General features: G+C 39.4%; 1 protein-coding gene across 1 annotated transcript; it reads left to right on the forward strand.

Moving 5' to 3' along the window:
• Window positions 1-839: 839 nt before the first annotated feature.
• On the forward strand, window positions 840-21,741 carry CTDSPL2 (CTD (carboxy-terminal domain, RNA polymerase II, polypeptide A) small phosphatase like 2). Its single transcript, XM_010075185.1, has 12 exons — window positions 840-1,044; window positions 4,956-5,094; window positions 7,242-7,391; window positions 7,869-8,084; window positions 9,115-9,193; window positions 9,476-9,587; window positions 10,476-10,562; window positions 15,564-15,626; window positions 15,723-15,802; window positions 18,110-18,236; window positions 19,046-19,141; window positions 19,640-21,741. The coding sequence occupies exons 1-12, from the start codon at window positions 853-855 to the stop codon at window positions 19,703-19,705; spliced, it is 1,407 nt and encodes a 468-aa protein (XP_010073487.1). The 5' UTR covers window positions 840-852; the 3' UTR covers window positions 19,706-21,741.
• The last annotated feature ends 1,456 nt before the right edge of the window (window positions 21,742-23,197 follow it).

The raw sequence follows: 23,197 nt of genomic DNA on the forward strand, positions 1-23,197 counted from the left end.
TGAGGAAAGGCTGAGGGAGCTGGGTCTCTTTAGCCTGGAAAAGAGGAGACTGAGGGGTGACCTCATCAATGTTTATAAATACGTGAAGGGTGAGTGTCAGGAGGATGGAGCCAGGCTCTTCTCTGTGACATCCAGTGACAGGACAAGGGGCAATGGGTTCAAGCTGGAACATAGGAGGTTCCACTGGAATAGGAGAAAAAAGTTCTTCCCGGTGAGGGTGCCAGAGCACTGGAACAGGCTGCCCAGAGAGGGTGTGGAGTCTCCTTCTCTGGAGACATTCAAAGCCCGCCTGGATGCATTCCTGTGTGATCTGATCTGGGTGTTCCTGCTCTGGCAGGGGGATGGGACTAGATGATCTTTCGAGGTCCCTTCCCATCTCTAACATTCTGTGATTCTGTGAAATCTAGATTTATGCCTCATCTCAAATTTGATGTAGAGACTTGAAGTATTGTGAGGAGCACAGAGCTGGAGAGGACTGCCTCGGTCACTGAGGCTGGTCGTTTGATGCTGAGGACACCAGGCGCCGTACAATCCTTTCCATCATAAAAGCAGGTAGATTTTCTGTTCCTACAGCTCCGATTGGAGGGTTGTGCACAAACCTCATTGATCCGATGGTTAGGTGTATCCATGGCCAGATTATATTCATTTGTTCTTCTGCCAGTGTTGTGCTGTAACTTAAATAGCTCTTCCCTTTGATTTAAATGAAGCCGTATATATGGGTGTAAAAGCTCAGTGCATCAGAACACTGTCACTGTTACATAATTGCTTGAATTCATGATCGGAAGCTTAATACGTTTCTTCAATGACTAAGTATTCTTGTTTTTTCCTTTTATAGCTTTACATGTGGTACACATGAAAATGAGGCTGAGAACGCGGAAAGCTTCTCAGCAATCGAATCAAATTCACACACAACGTGCTTTGAGGGCGAAGAGGAAACATTCAGAGGTGGAAGAGAGCTTACCTGTTGGCGGAGGAAAACCACAGAAAAATGAAACTGGCTTGTTGTCTTCAATCAAAAAATTTATTAAAGGAAGCACACCCAAGGTACACCATCAGTGGGTTTCTCTTTTTTTTTTTTATTTGTGTCATATTCAGTTACATTTGTATTAAAAACATTTTTGTTAAGAATAAGTAAACTTGTGTAATGTGGTGGAAGCAAAACGTTCTTGTAAAGAATTGGAAGGCAAGAAGTACCTGTGATAGTTCTGTAGGGTACAGTATTTTTTTTTAAAAAAAGCAGACTTCCAAACCCTACAGGAGTCAATTGTAGGTGTATCTAAGACAATCCAATAAATCACAGGATTTATTACCTAAATATTTCTTTGTGAAAATGTTGATTAATAAATTAAGTAGATTTTTAATTTCTGGTTTAAGGATTCTTTGAATTTGGGAATCAGCAGTACTGGCAACTAAGGAAAACAAGCCTGTAAGCATAAATGTCCTGAATATTTTTAGCATTTTTATTCAGAATTGTTTAGGAGTCCATCAGTCAATAAAGGTCTAGCCTCACAAATTGAGCTATATGAAATTGATGTGACTCAGTGTATTATCGCAGTGAACACTGCCCCGGGTTGGTGGATCAAACTCAAACGTTGTCAAGGCTAAACCACTAAACCTCATCTGTCTTGATCCAGACAGAAATATGAACTTTACTGATCTTCGCAAGTTAAAGCTTCTTGAATGTATGTTTTGAGGGTGAATTATACATATATGTGTGTGTGTATTTGTTGCTTTGATGGGCTTGAATGTAACCTTGCAATTGGTTCTAAAACCTGTGTTTTCTTCTGCAAAGAAAGGCCAGTTAAAAAAAACCAAACACTTCATTTGGTCCCAGCAGTCCAGATATGGACATTATGAGGCTGTAAATTTTGAAGAAGAGGAGCAAAGAAGTCATAACTAAATTCAAATGTATCCCAGATTAACTGTACAGTAAATAAAAAACCGATAGAAATTCAGAAGTGTTTGCTGAGTTTTGAACTACGTGTTGAAATGATAATTTTGTGACAAGCTGAAGCTGAAATAATTTTAATTCAAATACTCTTAAATTGTCAAAAATGTAGTGAAATTTAATATTTCATGGCATGTGTTAATTAGCTATCACAGAAACATTGAGGTATTGACAAAAAAATATTTCAGTAAAAATAGATGGTTAAATCCGCTTACATGTTGTTTGTCATTGAACTGGGACAATTAATCTGTTTTACATTCAGCATCTATATTGCAGCACAGTAGTGCAACATTTTGGCTGCAAAACCACTGCAACAAAGCGCTGAAGTCTAAACAAAATATTTTGCATTGGAATTTTAAGATGAGGGAAATATGTCTGGGTTTCCTTTCCTTTGTCACTTCAGGTTTTGTTAACTTTCTCTCCTCCCTTCTTCTGTTCCTCTCCCAAATCTTTGGATTACATTTCATTATTTTTTTTTTCTTTATAGCTTTTTTAATGTAAAATGTCCACATTTTTCTCCTGTTTCCTTTCAAGTCCTCTCCTGTGCCCATAGCAGGACTTGGAGGGGTTCCAGTGGCATTAGCACGGCACGATAGTGATACTGCCGGGCTATCTTCCAACACGCTAATGACTTCACAAAGTGGTCTTCTGGCTGCCATGGAAACGCTGTAACTCTTTGAGCCGGTGGATGTGTACAACTTGCGCAGCAGTTCGTGTGTGGGTATGCTCAAATCTAAACCACCACAGAGGCTGCATGGGTGTACGTCAAGAAAAGTCTTCATAACGAGTAGATTTTGATAATTTTGATCATAGTCGTAGGTCATTTGTCTGGTGTTGTAAGGATATCTTATTAGAAATACTCCTTAAACAAACAAAGCCTGAAGAACCGTATAGCTGTTTAGTTAGAGAATCCAGAGGGTAAACGGTGGCTCTTTGAATGTGGATGGTCGTAGGTCTGGTCCTGAGGTCTTTTGCAAACTCGTAGTCCCCACGCAAGTCAGCGATAGTGTGGAGGGCAGTAGCGTTGGTCGTTTACAAGATGACCCACTGGTATACCAGAAAAACTGATACGTGTGCGTATTGGAAGTCCTGTTAAAATTTTTAAATGGTGTAGGACTTGCTGTTGCAAGTTCCTCTAAACTTGTTTGATTTTGGGGGTTCTGGCACTGTCAGAAATGACTTTGAACGTGTTGTCATTACTCCTAGGCTCAGGTTAGGCCATTCCTTGATACATACCAGGGTTCTGAGGACAGCCTAAGAGCAAACAAAATGTTTGTGTCCGTGTGACATTGCTGTGTTCCTTATGGCACAACGATTGATAAGAATACGTTATATTCCATTGAATAATCATAGAATTGAAACAGATCGTTATGTAAGTACACATAACAAGTATATTTAATGCTGTATCTGTGCAATAAAATTTCCAGTGTATGAACCAAGAAGCTCAATGCCGTTATATTTCATTTCACCTTTGAATTCTATTAACTCACACAACATGGACAGAGCAGTGTGAGCTTTCCCACCGCGTGATGGTAGATCTTCTGGAGGATGGAAGGGATCTCCAGATGTAGTGAAGTCTTTAAGCCTCTGCTGATACCATCAGCCAGATTTCCTGTTGCCGTTGTAGTTTTGTAATGTTTCTACACTTGTTTTCCATAAGGAAGAGTGAGAGCACAACTCATTTTATGAAGCCAATGGATAGCTTTTAGAAGTTAATGAATTTCTCTGTTTTTTCCCCCAGTGTTGAGCATTTGAACAAATGCCCCAGAAGGTGAGGTGCCTCACTGTTCTTTTGTCAGCTCAGTGAGCCATCCCTTTCCTTCCATTATATGGATTTATGCCATATACAATATTATTAATTCTGAGTGCTAGTAATTAGATTGTTCTCACCAAGGTTGTTGGACACGAACTTTGCCAGCAGGAAGATTTTGGGATCAGTGTTGTTCACTTGTCTTCTGATATGGATATCAGTACATTTATTTTGTGTTTGTTAGTATTTCCTCTAGCTACTGTACTGCTAGCATGAGCTTTAGTTTTTCTAAAAGATCTATTTACTCTTTTTTTGGAGCACGCAAACTGTTTTTCTCTTTTCTTTTTAAAGATGCGAAACTGCTGCTCCAGAAAGGTAATACAGTAATTCTAAAATTGACATTTTGATTAACTTTGATATGGTCTGTGGCCTTATTGGTTTTTTGTTGTTTAATTCCATTTATTTTGCATTGTCTCACACCTTGCATTTCAGTGCACTCTACATGGTTATGCTCTAGATTTCAGATTGCCACTTTATTAAGTTGTAGTAGGTGCTTTGGGGAAAAAGGGGAAGAAACCTGTCTTAAACATGTGTGCCTGCGCATATATTCATGCACAGAAAATATGCAAAAATGTTGAGTTCTGTGTCATTCCTGTAAGTGCCACAGGAGAGGACAGTCATTTACTTAAAGCTAGGAAGAGTCAGTGAGTTGTAACCCTTGCTTCCACCATCTGTAACAGGCAGGTTTTCCCAGGTGCTCTCTGGTGGGGATGGGATAGCAGCAAGTTACATACTTGGATACAGTTTAGCAAGCCCCTTTCTGTGGGGAGCGCGGGGGAGAATTCCATGTTGGATGTTGCTGTGCAGTTTGCTTCCTGTCTATCTAACAGGCAGAGAAATCAAGCGTCAGATAATTTTAGTTGCCTTGTCTCTGCGTTTCCCCAGCTCCATAGCAATTAAATATTTATAAATTGGCTCTCCAGTGAAATAGTGCTGAACGGCAGTTTTTCTGCTGCAGAAGTTCCGAGTACAGTTTTCTTTGCCGGTACTTTGCTATTTACCTTGAGTTGTGTCAGTTTCAATGAGTTTAAAATTCCAGCTGGCCAGGTACGTGTTGCATGTTCTGCACCTGGCAGTGGAACGATACGTGGATCTTTTGTGAAACTGTCCCTGACAGCAAACCTCTTCTGGTAGTATTCAGCGGAGAAAAGAGGCACTATTCAGTATGTTTCTTTTTTCCCCCTTTTCTGTTTTAAGGAAGAAAGAGAAAATCCTGCAAAAAGAAGTAGAATTGAACGGGATATAGATAACAACTTGATTACATCCACGCCTCAAACAGGGGAGAAGCCTAACAAACAGATCTCTCGAGTACGACGGAAAAGTCAGATGAATGGAGGTTTGTAAATGTTCTAATTGCATGTTGTTGCAGTTGAACGGCGATTTGGTAGCTGTGTGGCTGTTAACTAGTGTGGGATGTGTCTTCAGTGGTGGGTGGAGGTTACTGAGGGGTTTGTGAAAGACTCTGATGAGAGCAAGGCTGAGCGAATAGTAGCAAAATAAGGGACTGAAAGGAACAGTTACAACATTGCTTCTCAGACACATCCACTGTATCTTTGTAAGAACGGTTTGGATCCGTGATCGTGACCAGCTATTTTGGAACTAATTTAACTTTTCTGTTATTATTATTCTAAAAAGCCAATGATGATTATTGGATTTAGCTCATCTCCCATTTTCTCATAAAAAAAAGTGAAATACGACTTCCCAACTTGTGACCATTGTGGAAGTGACCAGGTGTCCTTAGGTATTGAAAGCACTTACCAAACACATGGACAGGTTTCTGTCATAGAATCATAGGAAAATTTAGATGCAAAGGGACCTCTGAAGGTCATCTGGGCCAGTCCCCCTGCTCCCCTCAGAACAATGTTGGTCCAGCTTGAAGTGAGATCTGACTTTGGAGTTAGGTCAGGCTGCTCAGAGCCTTGTCCAGTCGAGTTTTGAGTCTCTCTAAGGATGGAGATTCCACAACCCTTTTTCAGTGTTTGACCAGCTCCCTGTGAAAAGTGTTTATTTTTTAATGTCTCTGATAATGACATGATAAAACGGTCAAAGACATTTAAAGTATCAGCTGTGGTTCCAAAGCTGACTTTAAAAAAAATTTTTTTAGACTACTTTTCTAACGAAACTAGATGTATGTGATTGTGCCGCCTGCCTGTTCCTTCATTCTCCATTCCCGCAATAACTCTAGAGTCCATTGTCTGGTTTCTGCCAAGCTTGTCAGCAAGGCAGAGGTCTCAAAGATTTCATAGTCCAACAAGATTAGTGAAATCGATAGCAGAGGATAGAGCTCCGAGTGAGTGACTCCAGCGATGGAAAGGTTACCATGTGAGAGAATTCCCTGTTTGGTTGTGGTCAGGTGTCTGTGTAGCATGGCCAAAGGAGAAACCCCCTTTTCCAGTGTTTGCTACTGTTAATTAGGGGTTTTGCCTCCTGGAGAGATAGTGGGTATGCACCACTTACGGTGTGATGCACGCAGACAGTGCTCAAAGATGAAAGTACTGACGTAACTCCAGTGTTCTGAGCACCCCGAGCCCGTGTTACTGCTACAGCGATACGAGGTTCTTAGAGAAAATCTTCTGTATTAGTGGAGGCACTGAGTTGCGGCTGGCACACCCTCCGTTCCATATAGAATCGATAGGAAGCGTGGAGTATTGTGCAGCTCCATCAGGCTCAGCTGAGCAAAGGGCTCTCAGCTCCTGTGCACAGAGTACATTTGCTTACTTCCATATGGACAGGCGTCTCAGAGACTCGCTACTGCAAGACAGATAACTTCTCTTTCATTTCAGTCTCAGAACTGTGTCTTGGATCTCAGCCATGAGATGGCGATTTGTAGTTCTAGGATGGACTTTACTGTACGTGCACGTTTATAAAAAAACCTTAATTGTTACGTGTTATATTTTGTCATGTGAAGATGTATTTAATTCTATGTCCTTTGTTATTATCTGTGATAACAAATAAAAATTATTTTACTTCATAAGTTTATTTGTGCATATATTTTTGTGTGTGTGTATACATGTGGAGAATAATAAATTATGGACTTGATCGTGTGACTTTCGGAGGTTCAGCCGTTGGAGTTCCACTGATGCTTTCTCTTGTTTCCATCTAGTGGAGTCCCACTGATACTGACATCTATTTGTTGTGAAAGGTGCACAGCATCTTAAAGTCTGCCTTCCATCATCAAGCCCATTTAAAGGATTTAGACTTCTCTGATTTGTTAATCTATAGAATACTTTATACAAACAATGAGTGTTTCCTAATTTGCAGTGTTAGGCTTAAGATGGTGTTGAAAATTGGCGTTTTCGTTTTATGTTGATACTAAATTGCTGTCTCTTTTTTTTTTTTTTTAATTAAATACTTAAGCTAATTTCTTTGTGGACCAAGTTGAACCATGAGCAAGAGGGATCTTTCCTATAGTGAAAATAAAAGAGAGGATGTAACTGTAAAAACAGAAGCATGGTCTTATACTTCATAACTTTTCTTTTACAGAAGCTCAGAGTTACGAAATGACAAACCAACATGTAAAGCAAAATGGAAAACTAGAAGATAATCCTACCACTGGCAGTCCCCCACGAACTACATTACTGGGAACCATATTTTCTCCTGTTTTCAATTTTTTTTCACCAGCAAACAAAAATGGTGAGTATTATTTAAAAGGCCAATAGTGTTAAAGCTAAGAATAATATAGGGGGTTTTTTTAAGAAAAAGCTGTTTTGAGCAGCAGTACACTTTTCGTTCTGATTTATAGACCAAGAGTTACTACTACCAGATAAAGGACTCCTTAATTCTTAAAAGGGTTGATCACTAATAAAAGGAGCGATAAGTTTATATGCATTAGAGCATTTCTTTCATAGATAGAAGTACCTAGCGGTGTACCTTTTATTTGAAGAGGAAAAAAAAAGGAAGAAAAAAAATTATATTCAGTTTCTTGTCCCAAACATAAAAGGCATTTCTCATGGTCTTCATTTTGGTTCTTATTTTTGTAACATGAATCAAATGCAGCTATCTTCAGTTATTCTTCACCTTTTTTTGTGTGGTTAATAGTGGCTGTCAGTGTTGGGATAGGTAACTCAGCTTAAAGATAATAACTGTGAGTGTACTGACATCTTAATTCAGGAACATCAGGATCCGATTCCCCAGGACAAGCTGTGGAAGCTGAAGAAATAGTCAAGCAGCTTGATATGGAACAGGTAGATGAGATTACTACAAGCACTGCAACTTCAACCAACGGAGCAGCTTACACCAGCCAGGCAGGGCAGGTCAGGGCCGCTGTCAACAACGGGTTAGAGGAAGTGGAGGAAACGAATGACCGCGACCTGCCACCACTTACAGGTAAGAAATGTGTGCTTGCCTTGAAGCTGTGTGTCATTTGTGCTCTGAGGGAAATCCTAGCACCTGCATTTTGTATACATTAATATTTCACATTTGCTTAGGGAATGCAAAGAGTATTAATATTGATTTTTTTTTAATGTTTAATAGACAAATTGTCTACTTAATAGACGAATATAAAACTGCACCAAACACAGTTTTGGCAATTCCCATCTATTCCCCATATAACTCAGTTGACCTTGTAACATTTCTTCAACTGAAAACAAACGTTCTTGAAGAAAGGTGTTTTTATTAATACTGACCCCTCCCCAGGCCCCCCTCCATTAGAAATGCACACCCTGGACTTGCTGATCACGAACGAGAAATTTGCAACATTTTGGTATCTTATCTTAGAGCATCATGGTGAGGTGAATGAGAAACATATAGACCCTACATTAATTGTCACATTTTCTTCAAAAAATGGTATCCATAAAATTCAGCTTCTCCTCTGTGGATGGCCAGCATCAAATTGTTAGCAGTTATCTCAATCCTCCCTGGCCCCTCAAAATGTTATTAAGTAGTACTGAGGTTTTTGAGGACTCCTTTCGAGGAAGTAAATGCAACCTCTAAGCAGAGGGGCTGACGGGTGATCCAGCCCTTCCGAGCCGGTCTGTTGCCTTGGTGCAGAAGAGCCCCTCAGACACAAGGCGAGAGCGAGCCGCAGGCTGGGAGAGCTGTGCCGGCTGCTTAGGCTGGAGCGTGCATCCAGGCAGCTCCCCTCATCCGCGGGCGTGGGCGGGGGGATGCCTCGCTGTGTCGTACCCGCAGGGCCAGGATGTGAAGTTCTGTAGCGTGAGGTGACATCGAGCTCTCGGGGAGCTTCGTGAGGAGCTGTACAGGTGGAGGGTGGGCTGAAGGGAGATTTTTTTCTCTGTTGTTTGAGGCACTCGTGTGACAAGTGCAAATTTTCACTTTTAAAAACTGCACTAATAAGACTAGCTCTTGTGGTTTTTTGTTTTATTTTTTTGTTTTGGTAATTTTCGTTGAATTTTAGCACCAGTATCTCCAGACAGTGGCTACTCATCAGCTCATGCAGAAGCCACCTACGAAGAAGACTGGGAAGTCTTTGATCCGTAAGTGCTAATGTTTGTACTGAAAATATTAAATTGATCATTTTGGGTAGTGGATTAAGACAGTGTTGTGGTGTTTGGTTTTTTTTTTTAGCTGGAACTTTTTTATATTATGTTAATGAATTCCAGAAGCTCTTAAAAATTAAGTGTGTGCGGGGGCTTTTTTAAGTTTAAAATACTTACTTCTTGCACAGCCTTAAATATTTAAAATATTAAGTTGGGCTACACCATTACCAGTTAAATAATGTATATACATTTCTACAGCAAAATCTGTATTCTTTTCAGATACTATTTCATCAAACATGTTCCACCACTAACAGAAGAACAACTTAACAGGAAGCCAGCTCTTCCACTGAAAACAAGAAGCACACCAGAATTCTCATTAGTTCTAGACTTGGTAAGTATCTTTATGAACACATACCAAATGCAGGGGGTATGTAGTATTTAATTTATTTTGATTGTTGCTGTAAGCAGTAATGTTTGCTTTAAACAAAAAGGCCTTTTTCAACGTTACACAATTTTTAGTATTTTTAGTTTTAGTCTGCATTTAAAAAAAAAATCAATAGTGGCAAGAATAGAGTGCTTACTGTATTTGTTGAATACTTAACATCCTGTTCAAAAAAAGGCATTAAGATGTTTATTGTCTCCAACAATGAGTTATCTGTCCCCATAAAGCTTTCCTAACTTCAATGTGGAAAAAAATTAGATGTAATAAATAGGAAAATCCAGCCTCGTATGTCTTGTGTCAAGATTGGTCAAGAGCAAATCTTTCAATTCTTAAAACATTCTTATTTTTAGAGAGCACAAATCCACTTTTTAAAGTATTCATAGGAAGTATATGTGTCTTTGTAATAATTTCTTTTAGTCTCTCTGTTTTGAAGTTTTTTCAGACCCTGTTCCTGATGTCAGGAACATGATTTTGTCATGAGCAGGATCAGTTGGCATGTCCTCTAGTGGCCCTATGAATGGATAGTTTATTGGAATTGAGAGATGCAGATTTGAACTGAATGGCAGGATACCCTGCAAATCTAAAATATCTTCTGATATTTATGCACCTAGCACACATTTCTAAATGAAATTTTTTAAAAATTGCAAGAATAATGAAATGTAAAATTAATTCTAAAAAGACTTCTTCAATCTTGACAGCACTTGCACAAAAATAATTTTCCCAGACAAAATAAAACTACCTTCAGATGAGCATAAAAATCCCCCAAATTACTTCTATTTTCAACATTCTTTTCACAATCTTTTCCTTCTTTGATACAATCTTTTATTTTTTCAATAGGATGAAACATTAGTGCACTGTAGTCTAAATGAATTAGAAGATGCTGCACTCACTTTTCCTGTTCTTTTTCAAGATGTCATTTACCAGGTAATTAGTGTGCATAGAAAAATATATACCTTTTTATTTTGTTTAACACGAATTCTTGCAGTGTGTATTTGTTACCATCTTGTTTAAAGAGAGATAAATAACTGTCTGGCATTTAACAGCCGTCTGGGTTATAGATTGCAGGTGTCAGATGTTGCGAGGCGGATTACCCTGGGTTAGCAATCCTGTGGAGCAGTTTATTGCCACCACGGTGTGGCTGTGTGGGACCCTGGTTCCCGCTGCAGCCCGTCCTCACTGTGTGCGAGCTCTCTGCAGCAGCCTCCTGGGCAGCAGCCTTTCTCCTTGCCAGGAGGTGGAGGCAGGAGCTGTTCAGCCCTTGTCATTGCCCGGGTACAGCTTCTCACAGACTGTTAGCTTCTTCCCTTGGTAGGGAAAACCAATCCACGTTGCTGCATCAGTTCTTTCTGTGCAGAAGACATCTTCAGCGCCTGACATTAACCAGCTTCTGTCTCGGTCCTTAGTCTTTGCTAGTGTCAGTTCTACCTCTTTAGTCGCAGAGAGTCTGCTGGGTACTTAGTGATGTTTGTCTTGTGGAGACCGGATTTAGGGGTTTGTTCTGCTTTAGGAGGTGTTGCTGGTTGTGTGTGTTTTACATGGACGTACCCTAGAGGAACAAGCGTGGGAAGGAGGAAATCTTTTCCAGCAACTACCAAAGATGCTGCACTGACCCAGGCTGTTGTTCTCAGGTCCTTTTGTGTGATGTGCCTGGGAGTAGCAACAGCTTCCCCACCATGTAGTTCGCACGGTGTTGGAACCCACTGTAGTATCTTTGGAGAATGAGCCAGTCATCAGGCACCTTAAAAGGACTCTTGTCCAGGTATTTTTCCTGATTTTAACAATGTTTTTCTTCGCTGTTGCATATGAAAACCCTTAGAATGTGAGAAGCTGAAATAATTTTTAAACACGGGTTTATCTTATCTCCTATTTGGTGACGGCCATGCACAGTTTCCTCCAGGCTGACCTTGAAAGGAACCCTGGAATTAGATCTTTGGAGGTTCTTGATGCTGCTATCAGAAGCAAGAAGACTAAAGCTTCATTTCGTTCCTTCCTTCTCTTAAGAGATCTCAGTATGATTTGAGTATTTTCTGTCTGTGACTGTGGACCTTTTAGTGATTGTGTTTTATGCTGAGACCTAATCAGGATTTTGCCTTTAGGAAATTGAAGTCAACGGAAAGAGGGACTTACCATATTTCTGAAGCTTTATTTAATGGCATTGTACGCAAGGCTGTGTAGCCTCTGATCCCATACAGTTACTGCGTGGCTCCTGGATAAGTTTTCTCTGAGCTCTTTCTAGTCTAGCCTGGATTTGCCAAGGAACAGTAGCTTCTTGCAGGTTTGAGAAAGTCAGCCACTGTCTTTGAGCACACTCTTCTGATTACTGTGTTCTGTTTTGCTGATTCTACATCACACTAGACACTGACACGATATTCACCTCTTACCAGGTAACCGTGATAAGCAAGACAAGTATTTTAAGGATACAGTTAAGTTTATCTTTAACTAGGGTATAATATGCAAAAACCCAAATAATTTTCTCGTGATAAAAGTTGAAAATAAGTCTGTTGGTATTTCATACCCTCGTTAGCATTTTTAGTCAGTGATGAGCTATTTATCAGCTTTCGCTTATCGATTTGACCATCACCTCTGGTATAGTCCTGTATTAATTTCACATCTCCATATTTCATTTGGGAAGGCACTTCAGCTGGCAACAGAGAAGCAGACACTAAGCTGTGTGAGTAAAGTAGAAGTCAGCAAGTTACTATATATAAAGTATTGCGTAATATAACCCACTGAAAACAATGCGAGATGGGAAGGAAGTTTCTGAAGATGTTTTCCATTAGTATCAGAACGTGTACCACTTTCATGTAGGTTTTCCAGCAATGTTAGACAACTATCTATTAATTACTTGTTACAAAAGAGTAGAACCTAGCTCAGTGCTCATTTTCCTACTGAATATCTTGTCTTTCTCACATTACGTCTGGCTGATACTGCAAAGGTGAGCCGGGGTTCATAGCATTTCCGTTTTCTTACCCATCTGAAGACATCAAGCCAGGCACTTTGTTGAAAAGATGCTCCAGAACTGGCCATTAGGACAGTACGCCAGTAAGAATCAGCTTGACTTGGGTTCTAGAAGGTCCGTTATAAAATCCAGCTAAACTCTCTTGGCCTGCGAGTCAAGCACAAGTTCCCATCCATGTTGTTGCTTGTTTCAGTGATTCTAAGTGACAGTCTGTTTGTAAAGAAACCTTTCTAAAAATACGGGCTGCTCTCCTCCTAAGTTATTTTTTATAACTTACCCAGAGTTAGATGCAGAAGAGAAGAACTATTTAATGTCTGGGCATAGAGCAGTGTTCTGCAAACTTTAAAATTACCATGTGTATGTCCACTGACATACAGGGGTTTTAAACCTTTGGATAAATCGTTTACTGAATTCTGTTTAGAAAATAAACATCTGTGGAATGGGTACAGTTGGGCTGGCTTACTTCAGTCTTTTGAGACAATTAATTTGTTTGTGTTTTCTTGGTTGAAAAAATTCTCTAAATTATGCCAGTGTTTAAATTTTGGACTTGGTAAAAATACAGTCTTTGCAAAGCTGAAGTTTTCTTAAATACCGTGTTAGTTAAGTGCTGTCTTATAGCTAACTGGAAAACAAAAATAAACGTTCAGCTCTTTGACTGTAGACTTTAGACTTTGTACTCTTTGCATTACTTTACCTAATAAGATAAGCAGCTTATCGTATGAAGAAATTTATCTTTTTTTTTTTTTCTTGGTAAAGAGTTTTTGTTTCTGTTGCTGGCTTCCAGTCCCAGCCATGAGATCATCTCGCGCTCTGTCCACTCGAAGGGCACCTCTGAGGAGGCCGTAGGCAAAAGGCAGATGTTTTCACTCCGTTCTTCTGTTGAAATGCATCTTTGCTGATCTGTCGCAGAATAATTCCCTTTGATCTTCATGATCCTTGAGCGGTATTCTGGAGCTCCATAGGTCAGTTGTAGGTTATTGAATATAGTGTTACACATGTTCCATCTTACTGTCGCCAGCACCGACGTAGATGCTTTCCTTTGTTACTGCAGTGGAATGAGGCAAACGATGCTGCTGAATTCCGGCTCTCCCTTCCCATGAACTTCACTCTGGCAGTTTCTCGGAGATAACAGAAGAGCCGTCAAGCTTTGGATCTGAAAGTCAGGAAGCTTTAGTGTATCTTGGGCAGCATCCACAAAGAAATCTGGTCTTAGGTTGGGAACACTTTAATTTTAGTTCTGTAGAACCTCTGGAGCAGGACCGGTCTCCGTGCGCGTCTGTGTCTCGTGCAGTTGGGACGAAGGCTGTCGGTACGTGCCATCTGTCTGTGCAGCGGATGTCACGGCGATTTCAGGAGCAGTCAGGTGGGCCTGCTGTTGGTGTCTTGGGTTCTAGAAAGTCCCGTGGGTGCAGCTGGGCCAGACAGGGGGTCTTGCCATGCTGCAGAGTGCTCATCTTGGAAGTGCAGTGGGTAAGTGCAGCTTCACAGGGGCACGTTAACCAACCTGTCTCCGGTTTTCACCTTGTAAAATGATGGTACAGTCATCAGGTACAGAGATCTGTTACAGGTATGCTGAAATTCGTTATTGTAGTGTCCAAGATTTTGACACCAAGTGGAACCCATGTCTTTTGTTGGGGTTTTTTAATGCATGAAAGGAATAATGTTTCCTTCCAGTTCCACCTTTGAAGAATCAAAGTCCTGTGTATTGGAACGAGGAACACATTGAATGACAGTTTTGGTTTTGCACATTTAGATTTTGTTGCCATTGAAAGAATGGGTTGTGATGATCATCTGGGGAGGGGCAAAACCCCAAACACAAAAAAAAAAGAAAAACGACCCAACAGGAAACTTTGAGGGGGCTTTTCATTTATGTTATGCAATTGTAAGTTACTTTGAGGTAACTTATTCAGGTAATGCAAATCCTTTGTGGAGATATGCTGTGATGGGAAGGTAAATTCAAGCCTATTCTTAACTGGCTGTTAAAAATTGATAAAGCTGAAATTAGCTTGGTTGAAATTAATTAAGACAAGTTCAGTACATTCCCTTCTCTTTCTGGATATCTTGGTAACTCTTTCCTCAAAACCGTGTAATTCTAGCTGTGGGCAATCTCGGAACCAAAAGGAAAGGCGAGCAGAGCATCAGGCTGTCACTTTTACCCCCAGCACGTGTCATCGCTGCTGGGTTGGGTCCAGTCGGATCTGTGCCAAACACCACACAGGCCATCACTCAAACACAAACAGGAGTGTTGTACCGCAGGAACAGCACGGTGCTTGGTGCCTGCCCTCCCCTCTGCCTCGGTGTCAGGCCCCTGCCCTGAAGCCTCACATTTGTATGGGTGCCTCCACGTGAGTCTTTAGTTTGAGTTAAACCCGAGAGAGATGCAGAAGTCTCTGAACTTGGTATCTCTTCTTGTGAGCCTGCATTTTTGCAGGGAATAAATGTGTGCAGGGCTGTGCTAGTGGCATTTGAATGTATGGAAATCTGGAAACAGCTGAAGCCTTTTTTTTTTTTCTCAATTGCTTCTGACACTCCTGTATTCAATTCTTAGTGGAAGAAGGCTATTAAGAAAAGATTTAGTTCATGTGCTGGCACACACTATCTAATGAACTGATGCTGCCCAGCTGGTGGAAGCTGATTCAAAATGTTTAGTCAGAGCAACCAGTTTCCTTTTTGCTTCAGAGATTGTCCAACTTTTATATTTTAATTGAAATTATTTATAATTCCATCAGATTTTCCAGTAAAATTGTTAAGCCTAACTTTATCATCTTATATTTTCACTTATAGCTGTTCGGGCTGCAGGCTAATTCAATATTGTTTTAATTGAGTTGTTATTCTGTAGGAAGTTAATATTTGCTGTTTACTTTTTTCATAACACTCATTTTGACCTAATCTTTACAAACTGATGCTTGGTAGTGTAGGTGATAAGCTGAAGTCTTTTGAAACTTAAAAGTCCTCCTCTGCTTCAGGTTTATGTCCGGTTAAGGCCATTCTTCCGAGAATTCCTGGAACGTATGTCTCAGATTTATGAGGTAAAAACCAATTAGACATTTTCTTTGAGTTTCATTTTTAAATTATATTCACATACTTATATCTAAAATAATTACTTTTTCCCCTTTAATCCATAGATCATTCTTTTTACTGCTTCTAAGAAGGTGTATGCAGACAAGTTATTGAACATACTAGACCCTAAAAAGCAACTGGTCAGGTAAAAGTAAAAAATTGTGAACATACCCGTTGTAAGCAAACTAACTGCTTCCTAACAAATGTGATGAAGAAAGTGATTATGACATGTTCGTTACTGCAGTGTGTCTCACACAACCGATTCTTTGTGTTTTTGTCTGGTCTAAGAGTGAGAGAAAAAATGAAATGAAATGATTGAATTATTGCCTTGGTGCTAAGATAAACCCAAGCAGCTTTACATTGTCCTTGTGGCCAAAAACAGCACCCGTTCATTCTCCGCAGCGCGTTAGGCTTGCTCACGGTGTCAAAAATGTGTTTGAGCTGCTTTGGAATACGCATTACGACTAAAGAAAACCAACTGAGCGTTAGATTACTTTTAAACTATTTGAATTTGATTTATTATTTGATTTATTATTAATTGTATCTTTCCATTCAGCATGTTTTTATTTCTCATTCAATGGCAAAATAATTTGTTTGTGGGTTTTGTAGTGGGGTTGTTTCGGTTTTTCATTTCTTTTCTTAATCCTGAGCTTTGTTTGTAAGTGATTGGCATTTCTCAAGAACAGTTCCATAAGGCATAAAGAAATTCTGCCAGATGAGATTCTTTCTGTTATTCCCATCTGGAAGGCAGACTGTTAGTGGGAAAGTTGAAACCAAAGTGGAGCCTCCTCAGGGATTCCCCCTCCAATAGGGTGTCCCAAGTCAGAGAAGTAAACCTGCATGATGCGAGTCAGAGCTGTGTCAGTTCTGTGCCTGGGACATCATTGGCAAAGCGTTTTATGGTAGTATTACTCACAGAAAAGTTGATTTTCTTTACATGCATAATAAAATTACCATTTGGACTGAGACGGTGGCTGCAGCCATTGTTTCCCCTTGGTAGCTGAGGCACATCGCAACTCATTTTCCTTAAGAGCATAAAGATAAACTGTTCCCTAGCTTTCACCCAGGAACAGTCATCGCTTGTTTTTGTGGCACGTGCAGCAGAATCCTAGTTGGGTTTTGGTAAACTTACTTGCCACTGTGTTTTGAACGGGCAAACAAAGCTAGGCTTTCAAAGGCGTTCAGTCCCTGGAATATCTGAGCCTGGGTGAAACACACCGCCACCCGGGATGCAGGAACAAGTGAGATATTTGCACCTGCAGAAAATGAATCTAAGTGTGCATCCACAGCGTTAAAAAGCTTTCTCCAAAAACCTAATCTGTATGATTCAGGACTGCAAGTTAACTGCCTTAGGAAGAGGAAAAAGATAATAAAATATACAGCCAAATGGTATTCCAAGAATTTGCAGAAAGATTCATGTGATGCATGAATTTCGTTGTGATTCATGTGCCGCTGAAGAGCTGACATCAAGGCATGATTAGTTTTGACATTAGCCTAAAGGTACGCTTGTCAGGCACTCCACACGTGTGACTCACAATCTATATATAAACTCATTCGCTGCTGAGGCATCAGCTTATTTTCCTCCATAGCAACATTAGGAACTCAACCCCTTTATGAAATTAAGCACACTATGTACAGCTTCTGAAAAACTTCATTTAAAAATACAAACAGCCTTAAAGCAACTGCATTGTAACACGACTGTCTGAAACTCAATGTCTAATGTACAATTTATTTTTAAATTATAGTTACGTTAATATTCCTTGAAATTTCAGGTTTATTCCTGGTATTTTAAAATCTGAGTCCTTTTAGTGTATCCATCCATTTACTACGTGTTTCTTCTGTAATAAATTAAAAGGGAGTAGACTAATTGGAAAGGAAGAAGTTGATGGAATGTTTTGGCCTGGAGGCTTTTTTCAAGCTCTTAATAACTGAAATAGGTTAATTGCAAACAGAGGTAACATAAAAAAGAAAACATTTCTTCTGAGGCTTTGTGTTCCAGCATGCAGCGGCATAGGGCGGCCGTGTGCTCTAACAGCTGGAACAAAATCAAGGGAACAAACGCAGTAAATTGGCTCCTGTGCAGAACTAAGCTCTGATCTTGGGGCCCTGTGAAATCGTTGGGGTATCCTGGGTCCCTTTGTCAACCCGTCTGCAAAAATGGTTAGAAAGCAAGAGCCTGTTGACAAATGTGTTACATCCGAGCTGAGCTTTTCTGTTTAAATACAAACAACTGCCTGCAGAACTAGGTTAATATAAAATCACCTTAACTAGTAGTTTTACCAGTAAAAAGCTCAAAAGTGAATGGAAAAAAAAAAATGGGAACAGTTCTTTAAAAGGAGCAAAGTAGATCAGAAGAGACAAAAACTGGGTAACGTGGCAAAGTTAACTCCTCCCCTGTGTAATGGAGATGTTGTCATTTATCTCATTAATTAGTATTTTACTTTCATCACAGGCATCGACTTTTCCGTGAGCATTGTGTTTGTGTACAAGGAAATTACATAAAGGACTTAAACATTCTTGGTAGAGATCTTTCCAAAACGATCATCATTGACAATTCACCGCAAGCCTTTGCTTATCAGGTAAGGATGCTGCTGTGCGCAGCTTGGCCGGTAGGAAGGAAGGAAGGAAGACACTGAAACACCACATTTTGATTCAACTTTTTATTTAGTTTGTATCTAAGTTTACAAAACACTCAGGTTTGCTTGCTTTTCTGTTATTTTTGTGAAGAGCTGATCAAGTGCAAACCAAGTGACTTCTTACATGAACAGACCATGCAACCAGTCGGGTTGAGTTCTTGTTCAGCTTTCCTAAAGAAACCACCAGTGTGCTAAGTCTGTTGCTTGGACTCTGTTGTGGATTTTGTTTCTTTATGCTAGTGAAATGATGATGAACAAATTACTAGTTGAAATTATGCACAGCTGTGCTTGTGCTTAAATGTCAGGAAGTTATACTCTGCGATTTGGATTTTTCCTGGTGTCTGTATTCCACTTGCTCATATATAGAAAGAAGTGGAGAGTGTGATCTCTGACGTTTCACCTACATTAAAGAAGCAAAAAACCAAAAACTTGTTTGACTTAGCCTTGTTTGCCAGTACACGGTTCGTATCCACGTGTGTGTTTTAACATATTTTTTTCTCAAAATACCAACACTTTTCACTTCAGCAGAACTTTTAGAGCTGGTTCTATTGCGGCTTTGATGTGGAAATTTTTGTAGTGATGTATGCAAAGGAAGGAGATGTTCTGGAAGTGAGTTTTGATACAAATTTTAGAGGAAAAATGCATACTAATAAACTCTAGCTTGGAAACATTTTTCCGCAAAATGCTATTTCACAAGTAATTTTTTTAGATAAATATAAATCACGCATTGATGATTTTTTTTTCTACTATAGCTTTCAAATGGAATTCCTATAGAAAGCTGGTTCATGGATAAAAATGACAACGAACTCCTAAAATTGATTCCATTTCTGGAGAAACTCGTAGAGCTGGTAGGTGTTTCCCTTATTTGGCTCTTCCCCACACCCTGCCCAAAAATGTTATTTAGGTCTTTTCAATATTTTCACATATTTTAAAGATTTTTTTGAATCACTGAGATTTAGACTGTTAAGAGTCACATCTCTTCCTGAAAAGGATCCTCTGGGCAGTATTATTTACATAACAAAAGCCCAATTGTCATTATTTCTAACTGTGCTTTTAATCAGGAAATGGGGAATTGTAACATCCATCATAATGAAACTGGGACTCTGCAGGCAGTTAGCTTAAATAATACCTATTGCTGGCTGCGGTGTGTGCCTTTATTCTTAAAATGCAGATAAAGTTCTCCTAAATTGTTGGGAATGTTACGTTGTTATAAGTCTCTTGTAATTACATATATCCATGGCTTTTATTTTGTTATATGAAAATACTGGTGTTAAACAGGGTCAATGTTCTAATTCGTAGATGTGTTCGTTCTCCTAAAACCTGCACCTTTTTTTTCCCCCCTACAGAACGAAGATGTCCGACCTCACATCAGAGACAGATTTCGCTTGCATGACTTGCTACCCCCTGATTAAAGCCTTTTGTCTAATTATTGAAGGGGGAGAAAATGCAGGACCCTTTTGGACTAAAACAAAGCATTGCCATTACTGTTGAAATTTTGCATTTTTGTACCCCGTCTTGCTTTTCTTATCTTTGGTGCCCAACAATAATCAAGGGTTACAGAAAGAGACTTTCTATATCTGAGATGGAATACATTCAGAACAATACAGTACACCACCGTAGGTAGGCTAGAACAGAAAAGTCTTTAGAACTAGTGCGACTCCAATTAAATTTTTTTATGTACAGGACATCTGCAGTTTATAAAGAATTCTGTTTCTGCCACCAGCAGTTTGACCTGTAGAAACACAGGATTTTATGATATAACAGAGATTGAAAATGGACTCTTGTTTTCTCTCTGTTCGGTGCTCTAAGTGGGTTTGTAGCCACTTTTCTGTTACTTTTAAGATTCTCATTTCAACAGGAATGGCCAGTAAAAGTTGTTTTATTTTTCCTGTTAAGGTTTATAACCTTTTTACATTTTTGACCTGTATTAGATTAGAATTTCATTATGCATTCCTTTTAGTTGAGGCGCTTCATAGGTTTTCTGGAAATAGCCAAATTTTTCTTAGTTTTTTATTAAACAGTTGGATGGCCGTTTTCCTGCTTCGTCTGCCTGCATACTGTATATTTGTTTAAAAATATTCTCTAGTTTTAGTCCATATAAGTTTCATTTAGAAAGAAAAACCCTGCATTTATATTTTCTTTCTGTAATATTCTACTATAGTTGAAACCTTTTCAAAAATCAAGAGACTGGCTAGATAAGAAGAAGATAAGAATTACTAATATTCAGAATACTTTAAACCATTGTGATGGCATGTACTCTGGACAGACAATATCTTGCAGTGGCACAAACAACTGATGGACAAGGAATACCTCAGACGATGCTGTGCATGCAAATCTTGAGAACTAGTCTGGTCACCTGGTAGGTTTGATGCAATTCAATTACTGCTGCCTTCTGTTTCCTCCAAGATTGAAGTGTTCTGCGCAGTGGCTCAGTATTCTAACCCGTTTTGCATGGGCTGACGGTACCTCTGTGGCACTCGCCGTTACAATCAGTCTCCACCTCCGCCTGACAGCGCAGGTACCCGGCAGCCGCTCTGCACAATCCTGTGGTACAGTACACTCCCGCCAGCCAGGCAGGCAGTCTGCTCTCAGAGTGGTTTTCTATGCGCCATGGAAATAGTCTCCCAGCCTGGGTTCTCTAATGCAGCTGCTACAAGAGGTCGATATTTTTATAATGGTGTGTAATCTCCTTTTCAGGAGGCTTTTTATGGAAGGTATAATTTGTAAAAGTTAGGATGCTCTGCCTCTCGACTGCATTAACACGCCACAGGCTCAGACTGTTTTTGTGTCAAAGATGTCACAGAACGGCACTTTTTCTAAAGAGAAGTTTGATATTTTGTATGCTTGTTAAGAAAGTACAGTATTGGAAATTAAAGGTGGACAACTGATAATTGAGAAGTATGTCAATTAATTTTTTATGTATATTACCTGTTTACTTGTACAATTTTATTGTACAAATTACATGCAGCTTCATTTTCAAATGAGTCCTTAAAATAAGGAAAATCTTTTTAGGAAAACATTTAATTTTTGTATTTTTGATTTTAAAAGGCATGAGTTATGTCAACTTTTTCCAGTGTATTAATGAAGATTTTAACTTTTCATCAGGTTGAGTGTTTTCTTACTATATTATCTGTTGTGTATGTAGCTAGCACATTGTGTCACTGAACTGTTTAGAGAAATTAGCATGTAGAGCAAGCCTGTTTTGTGGAAAATCCTTATTCACTAGAAAAAAAAAAATCACGGCAGGTTTTCTGCAAAAAAGTGAAAACAATTGCAATTCAGAATACTGACTTTTTTTTGTATTTAAAGAAAGGTATTTTGCTTGCAGGAAAGAAATACTACAGATTCATTTTAATGAGAATCTTTTAAATGTATTTATCTTTAGGGCATCTGGGCATCTTTACGCTGTTTGTCTTATGTCTTTATTGAAATAAAATGTACATAACATTACCTTTATATATGCTTTTGCGCAGACGTGTGAACCCTGTAACCATCCCCGTTCCTTCCTGTTTTTATGTCGATAAGATGGTTCTGGAAATATTTATAGATTTTGAAAATGGTCAGCTTGTATTTGAATAGCTACATGGTTTGCCAACTCTTTTTTAGTTGTTCGTTAACATGTAAATCTAAATCTACAATTTTTAATTAGTTTAACAGTGAAGCCTTGTTTAATGTGGAATTCTTCCCAAATTTCTCAGAGTAACTGACATAATAGAACTGCTTTAAAATTCACTAGCCTACCAGAATGAAACGGTTTTTGTTAAGTAGCTCATCGCTTTTCTCTGACTGTAAAGAGAGATGATCATCTGTTCAAGTGATGTCCTTAAACACATGGGTCCTCTCTTTGGCTAAACCATTCTAAAAGTGCTTTCTTTAGTTAAGGAAACCAAAGCATACATTGCACTTTACAGCTGTATCTGTGTTGTGACGATCAGATCAGTGAGGGAAATCAAAATGTAAATGGAGGGATTTAGTTCTACGTAGATGCACAACAAAAATAACAGAGTCTGCTTAGTACACGTATTAAATATTAATATTTTAATGTGCTGCAAGTCTGGTATTTATCATTCTGAACTTTCTTTGCAGAATGAGTCTACCGTCTTCAAAATGTAAGTTCCTAAAAATGTCAAACACTCCTGGCATAAGCGGTCTTTGCGTGAAGCAGAGTTACAATCCATCAGGTTTTATTTTCATGTTGCTAGTCTCAAGGGTGAGGCGTGACTGTCTCTCTGACGTGAGGCTGGCTCAGATTGTGCACACCTAAACCGACACTGCTAAGCGGGGCAGTCTCGACTATGTGCGTTGCTCGAGTCTTGAATGTGGAATTGTGCAACTTCAGCAGTTAATCTTGGAGCTGTATCATTTATTCCAATTTTATGTATTTTTAGAAAACACAACATCCTATTTTCAAAGCTCTTAATGATTTCATTTGTGGTCTTTTGCTTGATCGTGTGTTCATTTTACATGTCCATATGTATTCTGTTCTAGCTTTGAGTGTTCTTGGTTCTGACAGCAAAATAACGTCCTTCATACTTATTTTGGCAATACTTGTTCAATCTTTTTCTTTCCTTTGGTTGCTTTATACCTAGAATAGTGTTCACCTTGGTATGACGGGCTTCCTTTCCACCTTTGATCCATTTCACCTTCAGTCTGTGTAGGAAAACATGTTTTCATTGCTTTTGGAATGTATCAGAAAGCCTGAATGTTTCAAGACCTGATTAAAAATCTTCCAAGGGAGGTATCAACCAAAGGCACGCTAAGGAGACCTATCTTCTTTAAACAAAGCACTGAAACGCTCTTATCAGAACTCATCAGGCCTGTGAGTGCGGTGCTGGAGGAGGACAGAACGCGGCGCTGGGCCAGGCTGCCGCTGGCACGCAGCTGGTGGAACAGTTTGCTCTTGC

The sequence above is a fragment of the Pterocles gutturalis genome, unplaced genomic scaffold (genome assembly GCF_000699245.1).
Source record: "Pterocles gutturalis isolate BGI_N339 unplaced genomic scaffold, ASM69924v1 scaffold10137, whole genome shotgun sequence".
Taxonomy (NCBI): Eukaryota; Metazoa; Chordata; class Aves; order Pterocliformes; family Pteroclidae; genus Pterocles; species Pterocles gutturalis.